Source organism: Rhipicephalus microplus, chromosome X (genome assembly GCF_043290135.1).
Source record: "Rhipicephalus microplus isolate Deutch F79 chromosome X, USDA_Rmic, whole genome shotgun sequence".
Lineage (NCBI taxonomy): Eukaryota > Metazoa > Arthropoda > Arachnida > Ixodida > Ixodidae > Rhipicephalus > Rhipicephalus microplus.
The window spans coordinates 416,597,116-416,612,362 of record NC_134710.1 but is presented as its reverse complement, the minus strand read 5'-3'; the positions used below and the strand labels follow the sequence as shown (position 1 = coordinate 416,612,362).

The 15,247-nt window shown below is 43.4% G+C and overlaps 1 protein-coding gene across 1 annotated transcript in view; it reads left to right on the top strand.

The window, feature by feature from the left end:
* The first annotated feature begins 8,430 nt into the window (after positions 1-8,430).
* The window catches only part of LOC142776501 (uncharacterized), a 31,301-nt gene continuing 24,484 nt past the window's right edge, over positions 8,431-15,247 (top strand). The window contains exons 1-2 of the mRNA XM_075880294.1: positions 8,431-9,168; positions 13,213-13,392. Of these exons, the coding sequence (XP_075736409.1) occupies positions 8,827-9,168; positions 13,213-13,392 (522 nt within the window). The 5' untranslated portion in view covers positions 8,431-8,826. The remainder of the gene's footprint in view (positions 9,169-13,212; positions 13,393-15,247) is intronic.

The following is a 15,247-nucleotide window of genomic DNA, read 5'->3' as shown; positions in this document are numbered from 1 at the left end:
GTCAACATTACAGTCCAGTCAACCAAAACTAATATTGGTGTTGGTTCATGTGCGGCTAATGCGAGGCGCAGGAAGTGCACGATGTGTTCGGTAAGCGCAGTTTGCAGCAAGCCATTGTCCAGTTTTGCGGAATACAGTTCACCAACTTCATCTGAGCGTCTTATTTTCCAAGGGTACAGCAGAGATTCCCGAAAGCAAGTAAATAGCCATTCCTCCCACTCTGTGGTGGTCTCCGGTAGCACATTAACAGTATACTGGTATAGTCTACGACTTCAAGGGGTTGTTCGTAATCCATACATGTTTCATCAGAGAGTCGAAGTACAGAGCAATGCTAAAGAATGGGATTGTAAAGTATGGCCTTGGCATGAGCGGCCAGAGAAAAAACATAGCGCGATAAGAATTGTGACTACTCAATAATGGCGTAGCACTTTGCAGTTTCGAGTTTCAGAGACAGCAACCAGTACAAAACTCATCGGCTAGTGTTCTGTACTATTGCGTTTAGCGAAGTAGGATCTGAATTAATTGTCTACTTTGGTGAGACAATGATGCTGTTGAAAATATTTTTTTTGGCTTGCCTAATACATGTGGTGCACACTTCCGTTTCCATTTAACACTTACACCTGCCATACACGGCAATGGCGCTTGCTTAATGTCTGCAGAATTCACTCGTTTTTGCGGTCACGCCATTGGAAGTGATGTCGCCTAGTGCAGGAACGGGCACACAAACGCTGTGGTATGAAACTGCCTTGGCTAAGCATGCTAACTGGTTAGGGGTGAAGGGGGTCCTGTGAAACATAGCAATTCAGACTACGTTCGAAATAAAGTGCTCACAGTCCCACATCAAATTTTGTACTGCACAATTTTCATCCTATAATACACATTACTTATTCTTGCAACTCGAAAATGTAACAAAAATCTGTCAGACTGTATAATGGTTGTTCAAAACAACCACAGTTGATATAAGAAGTCACGCGAAGTGAAATTCGATGTCCTCTGGCATTGCCAAAATCTTTTTCTAGTGTAATAGTACACGACCCCCTGACATGAAGTTTTCAGTGTGTGCCCCAGTTCACTGCCTCTAAACAGATTTCAGAGCTAGTCTCGCACTGGTATATCGCTGAAATATTTTTGGAAAGCCTGCCTTTGCATCCCTTTGAGCTCACAGTGTATCCAAAATAGGAGCATTTTCAGAAATAATGCGTATGGTTGCACCCAAACTTGAAATGAGATGCACTGTCATATGTTACAGTAAATACCACGAGATAGCGAGTAGTTCTGACGGACACCATAACGCAACATTACTCGGAAAAACGTCCTTGCGATTCAAACAACCCGCGCGCTGGTATGGTAAAATGGGGAATTCACCGAAAAGATAACAGCGAAAGCAAGCATCTACATGGTGATCAAGGCGCTGAATAGTTTGCTGATTAAGATGAGAGTTCAATAAGGCAGCGCACAATGCGTTCGCACTTACTTTCCAGGTCAAAGTAAAAGAACATGCGCAAATGTTTTGCAACAACGCGAAATAATACGTCCAAGCTATAGCTTGTTTTCGCAATAAATCACAGGCGAAAAAAATAATGGCGTAGTAACACTTTTGCACCATTTCATCACAAAACACCAGAGCATATCTTGCTTACATAGGCAGCATGTAATAGCCCGTACTTGTCCGTACAAATTGGAAGCAGCGGATGCGGTCATTTACTAACGCTAAATGCTGCGAATAAGAAGTCTTAACACGGGTCATTACGGCACGGGCCGGCTATCTCACAGCAAGGAGACCTCCCAAAACAAGAAGCACGAACAGCTTTGTCACCGAAGTCTCCTCCACATGTTTGTGTGCACGGAAGACCGACGCGAAACAAATTGCGCAAATGTCTCATCAGGCGAAAATTTCGAGGATGACGGTTCTGGCACGGAACATGTTTTTTTACCGACTTCCGTGTTCTCCACGGAGGAGCAAATTTTCATATCCAAGGCATTTTTCGACACTTTTTACCATCTCTTCAGCCGTCATACTATTGCTGTTATCACAGACTCAGAGTCTTTTCATAGTTTGTTCACCGATAGTCCCGGGTTGTCACGACTTTTAACAAGCTGCGAATGGTAAAAAGAGCACCACGGTACAGTGTACAAGAAGGGGCTCTAGCCGCGGAAGCCCTATTGTTTTGATGACGTCAATGAATTGGTCACATGGGCGAAACGGTTCGACCTGCAAAAAAAACAAATCAAACAAAACATCCCGGTCAAGAGTAAACGGAGAACGTGGAGTTGCAGCTAGGCGACGCACAGTTTTTTTTTTTTTGTATGGGTGGGTGCTAAGAGTAAGGCCGTTGGTAAGGGTCTTGTGGGCACCTGGAGTTGCGGTTTCGCATCGATAAAATTGCAACTCTCCTATCAGAAATGCGCCGAACAGTATGAACAGGTAACGCGTTGAAGAAAAGAATCCTTGCTGTCATGGTCATGACACATTCCTTCACTTTAGAACGGTCGCTGCTTGATCACAGTGTTAGACATAAAGGACGTGTTTGTGAGCGTCCAGGAAGTGTGGCCTTGGCTGAGTGCGTAGCGTGCCAGGCAAATGTGGCTCGTTACCGGGAGGCAATGGGGCCGACTCCTCTTGACAGAATTTTCGGTTTCACTTCCTGATGAGGCGTAATTTTCTGACGTCATTTCCGTGAAAAAAATATGTCAATGTGAACATGGTTGACTCCCGCATAAAACACTTTAGGCTAAAAAAATTACGAAAGGATGCGAAGCAGCAGTGGAGCGCACGGCATTGACCCGATTGAAAGGGTCGTCGTTACGTATGTTTGAAGAACGCTTTGAAGCGAATCTAGGTGTAGTATTTTCTGAAGCAAACGTTTGTTTGAAACGAAAAGGCAAGGGAGGCGGGTTGGGTTTCATGTAACTTTCATTTCAATCAACGAGACTAAGGAGTAGACAGATTTATTTGCACGTCCGCAGCAGCCGCGCGTATGCAGCCTGCCATTGCGAACGGCTGGTGTGCTGCTTCTGTATGGCTGAACTGGACGCGCAACTAAATCTGTCTGATGTTTGCACTGGACGTGCGGTTGAGTGTTGTGCGCGATGGAGAGGGTAAGGTGAGAGAGAAGTGTGTCGCGAGCAAGTAGTTGGTAGCGAGCGTGTGGAGAGGCCGGCAGCTGATGCGGCTGAAGAAGAAAGTGACGTCAACGCAGCTGTGACTTCACTTACTTGGCCCCGCACCAACACCTGCGGCAAGATGTTTCGTACCGGTGTACCGAACATCATTACACTCGTTAGTCAAAGAGCTGCTTCGCATCTAACATTCACCTCCATATCCACAAAGTGGATGATACAGGAATTTTTCGGATCTCAACGGGGCATTTTTTGTCGATACCATTTTTGTAGTAAGGGATGTTAACGAGCCGCCGCATGACGTGTACCTCGAAGGCAGCGTTGTTGAGCTCGTTCTGTAGCAGAAAATGCACAGTGTTGGCCATTGTCATCGGAACGTTAATGACCTGCCCCTCTATGCGATAGTTGCTGTTGCCGTGAGTCAAATGTATAAAATGCTTATAAAGTGGAGACGTGGAGCAATCAGGCGTTCTCCAATTGTTGAGAGCTGGCAGGTGAAGAGGCTTGGCAGGATATCGATACCCGTGTCTATCACTGATCTTAGGATTTCGTTACATGCTGCCGTGCCCTCGAAGCGACATGAACAAAGTGTACTTAGTGTCGAGAATCTTCCACACCCAGCTGACTTGCTTCACGTTAATTTTTCTCTCCTCTCGGCGAAGTGGCAGCGCGCGTTCACGCAAAGCTAGACCAAACACCACTGTCATCCTGTTCTTTTCCTCTCTGTTTCACATTTCTTTTACTCTCCCACTTCCCGTCCTCTAGTGGCGTTGTTGAATTGGCCACTTAAGTTCGAGACAGTCCCGACAACACACTTTTCTCTTCACTTTTCTTTCTTTCAAAGCCACTTCGAAAACCGACGACTTGTGTGGCGGCACGCCCTCCAGTAAACATTTTTGGAACCATGAAAGGGGGTTGATCGTGAGTGTTGACCGCAGAAGTGCACACTCGGGCAACACTGCTGTACGCGCCGGAAGCCGCCGCATGACAAGCCACGAGGAAAAAAATGCCGCCATATCCACAAAGTGAATGATGATGAGTGGGCGAAGCTCCGGAGGTAAACCTGGTAAACCATGAATCCTCCGTACATTTTGCCCACTCGATTTTATTGCAACGCTCCCCCTAGCCTACGTCGCCGCACTATATCGAACGATGACACGCGCCATATGTGGCATCATTCCTATTTTATAACACCTCGCATCTTTCATAATCAACTACACGTACCGCAGTCTAGTTTATAACATCTTGCATCTTTTGGACGGACGGACGGATGGACGGACGGATGGATGGACGGACGGACGGATGGACGGATGGATGGACGGATGGATGGATGGACGGATGGATGGATGGACGGACGGACGGACAGACGGACGGACGGACGGACGAATGGACGGATGGATGGATGGACGGATGGATGGATGGATGGACGGACGGACGGACGGACGGACGGACGGACGGATGGACGGATGGACGGATGGATATGGCTGTACCCTTTAGATCGGGCGGTGGCTAGCGTAATACTTAGAACTGAACGAGAGGTGGCTACATACAGGGGACGCACAGCCCACGCCTTAAGGAGCTTCGCTCCTAAAAGGAACAAGCTTTTAAAAATCCATGCATCTCCACGAAGTCAGTGATGACAATTGGGTGAAGCTTGGCCCTAGGGTCCACCTTTTCAATTTGAAGTTTCTGACAAGTGTAAAGAACTTGCGCTTGTCGGTTTTTATAAGGTTCTGCTAGACTATGAGCACTATTTGTGCATTGTAAATTTCTTTTGTGACTCAAATATGTAATACGAGCATTTCCCATTATAATGTAATTTAACTGACGTAAAGCGACATAAAGTCGACAACAAAGCTGTCTTGAGGTTCCGAATGTCTACGTTGTAGTCACGGACTAGTATAAAGCGTTTGTGCTTTCACGATTTTGCTGTGCTGTTTTCACAATTTTATTTGTAGCTCATCTGTATAAACTTGGTTTTTTTTCAAATACACACATGTTTTCACGGTAACCACAATGCCTCCGGAGTGAGCTTTGACGACAAAACAAGCCCTAGCTATTATGGACGTTGAAGTCATCGACAACGGGTTTTTATGATCATTGGTAAAAACTATGAATAGTGTCAGTCTAGTGTCAATCATTTCTTTTGTCTTTCACGTACACGAGTTTCCCCATCACAAACGTGAACGACGATAAGAGGAGGCCCTAACTTGTTTCGGCCGTACAAATCTCACAAGCTACTGATGCATTTGACTAGGTTTACTAAAAGGAAAAAGTCATCAGCCATACCTCGGGCATGTTTCATGGGCTATGTTCTAGCGCTTAAGCCTTTGCCCCGCCACGGTGGTCTAGTGGCTAAGGTACTCGGCTGCTAACCCGCAGGTCGCGGGTTCCAATCCCGGCTGTGGCCGCTGCATTTCCGATGGAGGCGGAAATGTTGTAGGCCCGTGTACTCAGATTTGGGTGCACGTTAAAGAACCCCAGGTGGTCGAAATTTCCGGAGCCCTTCACTACGGCGTCTCTCATAATCATATGCTGGTTTTGGGACGTTAAACGCCACAAATCAATCAATCAAGCGCTTAAGCCTTTATTCAGTCTATCCGCATACCATGCTGCCGGCTTATGAACGGAACGAGAACTGTTAGACTCGGATGAAAAAATTTGAAGGGCCTTCGTTCTCTTGTTTGCCGTACAATGCTCAGCCCTGTGGTAGATATACCTGTTTAAATGCTGCATGGTTTATTGTATGTCTGACTCGAGTAGCATGTCGTAAGTTTTTGCGATTTCACTCGCTGTTTGCGGCGTTGTTTCCTGGACGTTGTGTTCTTCCATCTGGACGAATGGCCAGAGGCCAGCAGTGCTGGTTGCCTTCACTCTTCAGCGTGACCTGGAGGGGCACAAGGTCAAGACTGCTCAAATGAGCGCCCCTCGTTTTGAAACAGTGCGTTCCAGAGAGTGGAAACCATCCCAGCAGCTGTGACCATTGTGTCACACCATTGGCTAAAAAACATTCCTTTAGTCCACAGCAGTTGGGGCAAATTCAGTGCTTCAATCCCCATCTGAGGTTCGAAGCACAATTATTGGTTCTAAACAAGTGGGAAAATATGGCCACCGTACTTTGGTAAATCAGCAACATATTTATTGATGAGTTCATGCGTGCACACAAATGACACAAGGTGATTTTCCCAGCCTCTCTACTTTGCTTTTTCAGTGTTACTGTGTACTAACACAACAAGAAAAATCCTGTAGGAGGCGCTATGGCTAAAGCTAGGTTTTAGACAAGCGGCGGTGTCTTTTTCAAGCCAGGAACTGCCCATGTTAGCGTGAGTGTGGCTGTGCTTCTAACACATTCTCAGATCTAACTCTACGGTGGTCTTTTTGTTATTGTGCTGGAACACTGTCTGAAGTCTGCCGTGCAGAATGCCGGCCGCTGTGACCGGATTTCATGAGGGCAGCGTTACTTGCTTAACTGCCCCTGTGGTTAAATAAGGAGTATGTTTAAGAAAGTCAGATGGTCAGAAATTTTCACAATGTTTCACCGCGGCGTCTCTCAATATTATATCATAATTAGCCAACGTGAAACGTCAGTTATTGCAATTCTTATCGATTTAAATAGTAGAGAAAGAGGAGGCGAAAGCAAAAACGGGTGGTCTGTTTGGAAGAGGGGCGAGAAAACACAGTCAGAACTTACACACAGCCAGAGAGTCAGCATTTTCACGGGTGTTTACTTAACCCTGATTCCTTTTTCAAATTTAAAAATGCAAGAGCAGCAATGAAAGCCTCAATACAAAAAATCATTTACATGTTTAAAAACGGTGAAAACTTCCGTCTACTCTTGGATACTCAGTACCCCAGTAAATAAGAAATACGAATATGGCTGAGTTACCTAGTATTGCATAAAAACTAGTGATAATTAATGGGTAGGATAAATGTCGTGCTTATTTATGAATCTCCGTTCCCTGCAGCAATATAAAATTATTTCCTTAATAATCTATAATTTGTTTAAATTCACTCCGCATCACTCCGCACTCCGCATGATTTCCTGTCACTCCGCACGATTTCATAAAAACAGAAACGTCCTTACGAGAAGCACACCCAGCCTACGTTTTTCTCAGTATACTGTCGTAGCCACTACCACCTTAGTTCGTTAATGATGTCAAGGTAATAACTTCTAATCTAGTGTTTATTTCAAAAGGTACTTTCCTAGTCATCAAAATTCCATTGAGGCGTATTTGGCGATGAGCTCTTCAATGTCTTCACTTTATGAGCAGAGAATAAGAGGTACAAAAAGGCAGTTGTGAACAACTTCTCGTGGTTCAAAATATATTTATTTTATCTAGACCATTTACTTGACCTCGAATCCACCAATACGACATTTATGAGCAAAGAATCTCTGTTCCCGAATGCTAAAATATTCACCTCTGTCCATTATTGAAGCTACTCAGTATGCTGGTTATCATAGCTCTTATTCGCCGTGCTGTCTGATCTCTGAAGTTTGCAGTCTGATTATAAATTATATATCGTACAGCTTGTTTAGCATTGCTTGCAAGGTAGTTTTCGACACGCAGCTTCTCTTAGTATGGAATCACCCCAAGAATCCTAGTTTTTTCATAAATTAGAATAGCTTCTTTACGGTCAATTTAGATCACACCTTTCCACCTTTACTGTCAATTTATATTCACATGCTCTTTGATAAAATACCATGATATCATGGCTCTAGGACCCTAATTTTCATCCGACTGTTTGGACGAAGCCTCACATACGAAGTTTTCAATTGTATTAAACAAATAATTATTTAAATAATAATTAGATAATTACCTGATTCATTCATTCAATCTCTCATGCAATTGTTCATTTGTTTATATTCATTGTAGAATCTTATACAATGGCAGGAGCCTCTAAAACTCTGCTCTGGCTCTCGTACTACAGTGTGGCAGCGTATTCATAATTCTCTTCAATCTTAAATTTATATAAGTAATCGAGAAGTTGATGACTGATTTCATTGGGAACAGCCTCTAAAACAAACGAGGGATATCGTCTCCACTTGTACTTAAAAGTAAATAAGCTAGAGTTGTTTATGCCGGGCCAATTGAAAGTCAGTTAAACCTCAGAAAAATATTGGTTAAAAATGAGTGGGAGATTTCGTCTCCATACATGACAAATTTTTTTTCGGCCAATTTTACAAGCGCCTACCAGTCATATTAGTTTTACGACCCAATGAAAAGTGATGTAAATTAGCACACAAGCAATATATTTTTTTCTCAAGAAGATGTTACGCAATCGAGAGGCGTAGAGTATGAAAATTCTGGAAATATTCATTCACTAAAGAAACTGCAAGGTAGACCGGTACAGAAACATGCAATTTTAATATTTACATTCCATATTATTCACATAAGATAGTGTTTTACCTTATGGGGGATTTCATGAATAAAAAAATACTACGAAGAAGCTCTTGAAATAAGGTAAGAATAAATAAAAATTTCAGAATTATGAATATTCTAAATATTCTTTGTTTAAAACAGAAGTTTTTCAGTATATTTTTGTAGGCAAACGCTACGTGGTGAAGAAAAACGAAGACTGGGAGTGGGGATCATCATCAGGAGAGTCGACTCACGCGCAGGCTGCGAAAAAGTGTTCTAAAACCTTAGGCAGGCTTCTTTTTCGGTGCTTTTGAGGGTTTCCGGTTCCGTATCTGGAATCTCAACTATGGGGTCATCGTCTCCTTCTACCGTGATGACAGAAACGCCGTTACCTCGCACCGGTGACTGTTTCCTAACGGCAGAAAAGGAGGGCTACGTCACCTACTGGACGCATCCGCAGCACAAGCGGGAACACGGCGTGGGTGCCTTCGGTCAACCTTGGTTCGTTCCTGCACAGAATGTCCTCGAACGCACAGCCGATCGGTGCAGCATCGCACCAGCACTCGGCTACTTAGCCTTCATCGGTGTCCGACACGATCCAAGCCTCTTCGTCTGCCATGATGCAGCACGTAATTCCAGCCGACCCCATTCCAAGGGCAGACGTGCTGACCAAGGCCGCGTCATTCAGGTTAGTGCCCTGATACATAGGCGCAGCCTTTCCGACACATAGCAGAGTGCGTGTAGTGTACAGTGTACTATATCAAGCCACAGTATTATTGATTGCATTTGCCTATTTGCCTCTACTCAACGTGGCTTTCGGGTCCGTATAAATTTGTTAACTAGATATAACTGTAAGAGAACTTGAATCTCTTACATTTTAGAACAGTGCAACTGAGAATACCCAGGCTGATATGTGCTAACAATGTTTTCAAAGACAAAAAGCATTATTTGGCTCATTGCGCCACCATTACGATATTCTGCTTACGGCGCTCGTTTTTTACCTGATGGTAACAGGTTAGATCACGGCCGTGCGGTCGCGTTTCGGTGGAAGCAAAAGCCTAGAGGACCTTCCCGTTGCGCGATAACTGCTCGGTAAATAAAACTAATGGTCTAAGTTTCTGCAGTCCACCACTATGGCAAGCCTCGTAATTAAAAGTAGTTTAGTACGGAAAAGTTTGCTAATCATTCTAATGAATAACTTGGGGTCATCCTGGCCACAATTGAATATCTCGACTTTGGTTGAATAATCGGAATAGGGTGCTTGCCACCGTTTGCTAATTTTGCATACTCTTGTCTAGATCTAGATATTGGTCGCAGACTTCCGATTGTGTTCAGTTGGGTTATCTAATGTCTCACATTGATGACACCAAACATTCTACAGCGCAGTGTTGGGAACATCATGTCACTTGTGTTTGTTTACGATGTTGACTATATGCGTTTAGAGGGTACGCTTGATTGATTTGTGGTGTTTAACGTCCAAAAACCACCATATGATTATGAGAGACGCCGTACTTTAGGAATCCGGAAATTTCGACCACCTGGGGTTCTTTAATGTGCACACAAATCTGAGCACACGGGCCTACGACATTTCCGCATCATCGGAAATACAGCCGCCGCAGCCGGGATTTGAATCCGCAAACTGCGGGTCAGCAGCCGAGTACCTTAGCCACTAGACCACCACGGCGGGGCTAGGAGGTATGCTTGCTCGATGTGTTCTGTACGCTAGCATTCTCAAAATTTGTAATATTTTGCGTAATATATATTATATGGTGTTTCTTATTTTCACTCATTCTTGGCTTGCTTTCGGTAATGTTTTTTGTTGGGAACTATTAGGCAGCGAGCAGTACCACATTGAAATATATAGTCCGTATAGCATGCTGCATTGATGCTACCTTTGATTAGCATTGTTACTACCCGGAGCATTCCACCAAACGTACGCTACTGATAGAAAAGCAGTTTCAAGCACTTGAATGCATTTCTGCTGGACAAAAGTGATGCGTGTTTGCGAGGAGGCAACATAAATTAGGTGGCTCAAGCTCTATTCATCAGGCACCCCAGTGTATTCTGCGTGTCTGCTAAGATAGGGTCGCGCGTACAACTCGTTTAATAAGATGGCATTTTCGTTATTTATTTACTTATTCATTCAATACTGCAGGCCCGAGGTCCAAGCCGGGTGGTAATACACATACAAATAAAATAATTACGAAACGAAACAATAAATGGCGAAGACGGTTGTTTGGTAGGTAAGTTCATTCATTACATGTATTAGTTAGACAGTTCCATTCACATAAGGTTCTTGGAAAGTACGAATACTTCAGTAGGTCTGTGCAAGCAAAATGTGGGATCAAGACCTTTGGGTGGTGGTGTCGAGTGTGCCAGCTACTATGGGGTGTCAAATACGGGGATAGGTCGAGAGCTATTTTTTGTTCAAAAGTTTATCAAGGAATTCTTATCTAGCTTTTTGTCTTCGCACCTGCAGTAAGGGAATGTTGTTGGCTAGCATTAAATTTGAGGGTGAGTCTAACTTGGAGTACTTGTTCAATATAAATCTAACAGCGTTTCTTTGAATACGCTCAAGAGTGTAAATATTACGTTTTGTATATGGATCCTATACTATGCTCGCATACTCTAGTTTTGGCCGCACAAGGGCTGTGTAAAAAAGTAGTTTAACATTCGTGGGAGCACTTTGAAGTTTATGTTTAAGAAGACATAGTTTACGAAAGGCAGATGAACAAACGTTATCAATATGGAGATTCCAAGATAAGTTGGAAGTGAGTGTCACACGAAGGTATTCGTATACGTGTTTACTTGTTGCAGTGGTGAAGACCCTAATAAGTTTTTATACGATAGTGGATTTTTTTGGCGAGTCACTGGAAGGCACATACATTTGTTCGCGTTGAGACACATTCCCCATTTGTTGCACCATTCATATGTATTGCAAAGACTAGTGCTCACATCGTTGAAATCGTTAGTGGAGCGTATTTCTTTGAACAAAACACAATCACCTGCAAACAATCTTATTTCCACACTAGGGTGAATAACATCATTGATGGTACTCGTAAAACGTGCCTCAAATTAAAGCCATTCACCCGAAGCTTCTGCTTCGTATAATTCGAGTTGCAGGAGCCCAGGGTGACAAGCTTGTTTTTTTGCCAATGAAATTCTATAGAGCGCTGATGTTTCATATTCATAAAGTCGGTTTTTACGAATAAAAATTGATGGTTAGAGACCAGGAAATATTGAGGGCAGGTATTACATTGAACCATTGCCTGGCTTATAAAGAGGGCGCCAAAGCTATCGGGATGGTAGAAAAAGATTATTTCGTGCTCTTCTAAAAAAGTATATGGAGATGATTGATATGGGAGGTTTAACATCCGAAAACCACAATATGATTATGAGACGCCGTAGTGGAGGGCTCCGGGAATTGCGACCACCTGGGGTTTTTTAACGTGCACCCAAATCTGAGAACACGGGCCTACATTTTCGCCCCCATCGGAAATGCAGCCGCTGTCTTCGGGATTCGAACCCGCGACCTGTGGGTCAAGAGCCGAGAACCTTAGCACCTAGGCCACCGCAGCGAGGCAAAAGTGTATGGGGAGCCCACATTGTTGCGGCCTCTAGCCGCGCATATAAACACACTGTCTTTTGAGCCACGTATATGAACTTCAGAAAACTGACACATCATTGATTGTTAAAGAGGCCGCTATGTATTTGATAGCTGTGTTTCACGACAAACTTACTTGATAAACGAACTCTTAGCTTAACTATTAAGATAGCCCCTCCACATTAGTCCAGTGCCTAAGGTTTTTGGCTGCTGATCCGCAGGTCGCGGGCTTGAATCCCGGGTGGGGCGGCTGCGTTTTGAATGGAGGCTAAAATGCAGCTGTCCCTTGTGCTCAGATTTGAGTGCACGTTAAAGAACCCCACGTGGTCAAAATTCAGAGCCCTGCACTACGGCGTCTCTTATAATCAAATTGTAGTTTTGGGACGTTAAAACTGACATATCTATTACCCGTTAAAATGCGCGTTGAAAATTAGTTTGATTTCATTGAAATATTGATTGTGGCTGCACCTAGTGGAGCATATATCCACAACTGCTTTTCCTTCGTGGTATCTCAGACCCTTTGTGGAAGGACATATATCGATCTTGGCATGTAGCGCCATCGTAATAAGAGCTCCTTCAAGACAATTTAGGAGATGCATAGTGCTGAATTTTTAAATTTTGTTTAACAACTCTATTTTTATATTACTGCAGCCCACAGTTAATCCACTCCTATGAAATGCAAACGCTTTTAGTCTTTGTACCCAGGCAAAAACATCCTGTTTTGACAAAAAACAACAGTAAAAAAGAAATATACAGACGCACCCACTGACTGACAATGAACTAGCTTGAAATATGTTATTCTGGCACTTTGCAACTGCAGTTCTGAATTTGTTAATGGTGCCCCGCCGCGGTGGTCTAGTGGCTAAGGTACTCGGCTGCTGACCCGCAGGGCGCGGGTTCGAATCCCAGCGGCGGCGGCTGCATTTCCGATGGAGGCGGAAATGTTTTAGGCCCGTGTGCTCAGATTTGGGTGCACGTTAAAGAACCCCAGGTGGTCTAAATTTCCGGAGCCCTCCACTACGGCGTCTCTCATATTCATATAGTGGTTTCGGGACGTTAAACCCCACATATCAATCAATCAATCAATTTGTTAATGGTGTGATATTTCATGCGCTTCCTCCTAAAGAGGACAAGCTTGACTGGAAAGACACGCTCTTTGCTACCAAGGCACCGCCAGTACATTCTCACTCGAGCCAAAGATCGATTGCAGCACCACTCGATTGCTGGGCCACATATGCGTCGGCTGCGGAGAAAAGCTCGGGAGAAGTTACTGCCACTTCCGAGGAACTTGCAAAGACACTCCACAAGGTGATTATTTGGCACAAGATATCGCAAAGTAACTAGGACTCTGTAAAATATAATGTGTGCCGATCGCATTGGCTCGTAAAATACAGCAGCCGACAAGACGGAGATAACGGGGTCTTATAGAAGAAGAGGTGTAGTAGTAAAATTAATAAGAAAGAAACGACCATGGTCGGCTTGTCAGTACGTTTTTAGTGGCTATTTTGAGTTACACCTGGCATGCAACTGTCAAAATAATGAAAGGACTCAATGAGATTACGTGCGGCATGCATTAGCCGAAGCCATCCATTGCGGCACAGAAAAATCATTTCCATCATTTTCTCAGCCCGTGTATCGTTCCCACAAAGACGATACAATAAGTTTCCCTTGTTCCGCTTTCATTCGTTAGATTACGTATGATGTTGAGAATTTGCATTTATATCTACTTCATGCGAAAACCAATAAACAAGCATCAAACTATATTTTATGATTTCACTGCTTGAGTGTGATTATGTTTTTGCGTATTGCCCGGCTCTCATGTTATTACTTGCATCTTATTTAGCTGCCTCTGAGTCTAGCGACAATTGTTGCTTACTCTATCAAACACACGTATATTTTTGGCTGGCTATAGCCTCAAGAATAAGTCTTGTGACAATTACGGACAAGCAGCAAGATCAGCTTGTTCTCTAATAATTGCAAAATCAGGAATGCTTTCGCAACCGTGAACTAATCTTTGTTTTTTCATTCATTACTACTTTCAGAGGAATGCTTTCACCCTATAACTCTTTTTTAGCCCCGATGAAAAATGAAAAATGATTTATTTTCGAGCGCGACATATATATTTTCTGTTTCTACAGGGTTGATCAAAAACACTTCAACATAGCTAAGGTCTCTAGTCATTGCGTCAACAAGTAGCCTTATGGGAATGTCAAAAAAGACTAGGTAGAAGGCTAACTGCAGCAACACCCATGAATCAAGCATTTCTCAAAGCTTGAGGCATACAGCTCCTTAGGAACTTCTCACATCTGTTGATTATGATTAGTGGAGTATGGCCTTTTGTTATCAGGTGATCCAGTTGAGTATTTATGTTTAGAAGAACATCTAGGTGTTGAAGGGAAGCATTTAGTTGGATAAGCAAGACTGTACGAATACGACCATACACAACGGTTGATGAAGTTATCACGCATAACACAGCATGTTTGGAAACGGCAGATAATTCATTTTTTTATGCTCCTCGATTCAGCGTGTTCTTTCGTCATTGCTTCGTCAATGAGTTTCCGGTGCTTTCTGTCGTCCTTGCTCCATTTGTGAGTTTCCGGTGCATGAGCAGCCATGCAGGCACTGCGAGATAAGGGCATCAACGAAGCCTATAGAAACCTTTTGGAAGTTTTCTACAGCGGAAATAACCCCAACATAGCTTTACATAACGTGGAGCCTGATGTGTGCAAAAATGTGATGGCAAAGCAGGTTCTTACCGCCTTGAGCAGGTGACGTGACCTTAGTCACATCCTGTCTATTTCAGTCTCTTAGAAAGCAATTACCTTTGAAATCAGTGCAACATGGAATATTCGTGCTTACATGTGCTATGAATGTTTGTGAGATTTTTCACTACTTGCCTCATAATGCGAACGCAAAGCCTTAAATAAAGCCACCCGCATCTTCCCACGGGACGAGCTTGATTGATTAATTGATCGATTCATTGATATGTTGGGTTTAACGTCTCCAAATTATCATATGATTATTCATTTATTTACTTATTCCGAATACTGTCAATCTCGTGTGGGATTATTACAGGAGTGGTGTCACATTGTATATTGTAAAAACAAGCAATACACAGACTAAAATACATGTTGCAAGCACTTGAAAATTGAAGCAAATATCT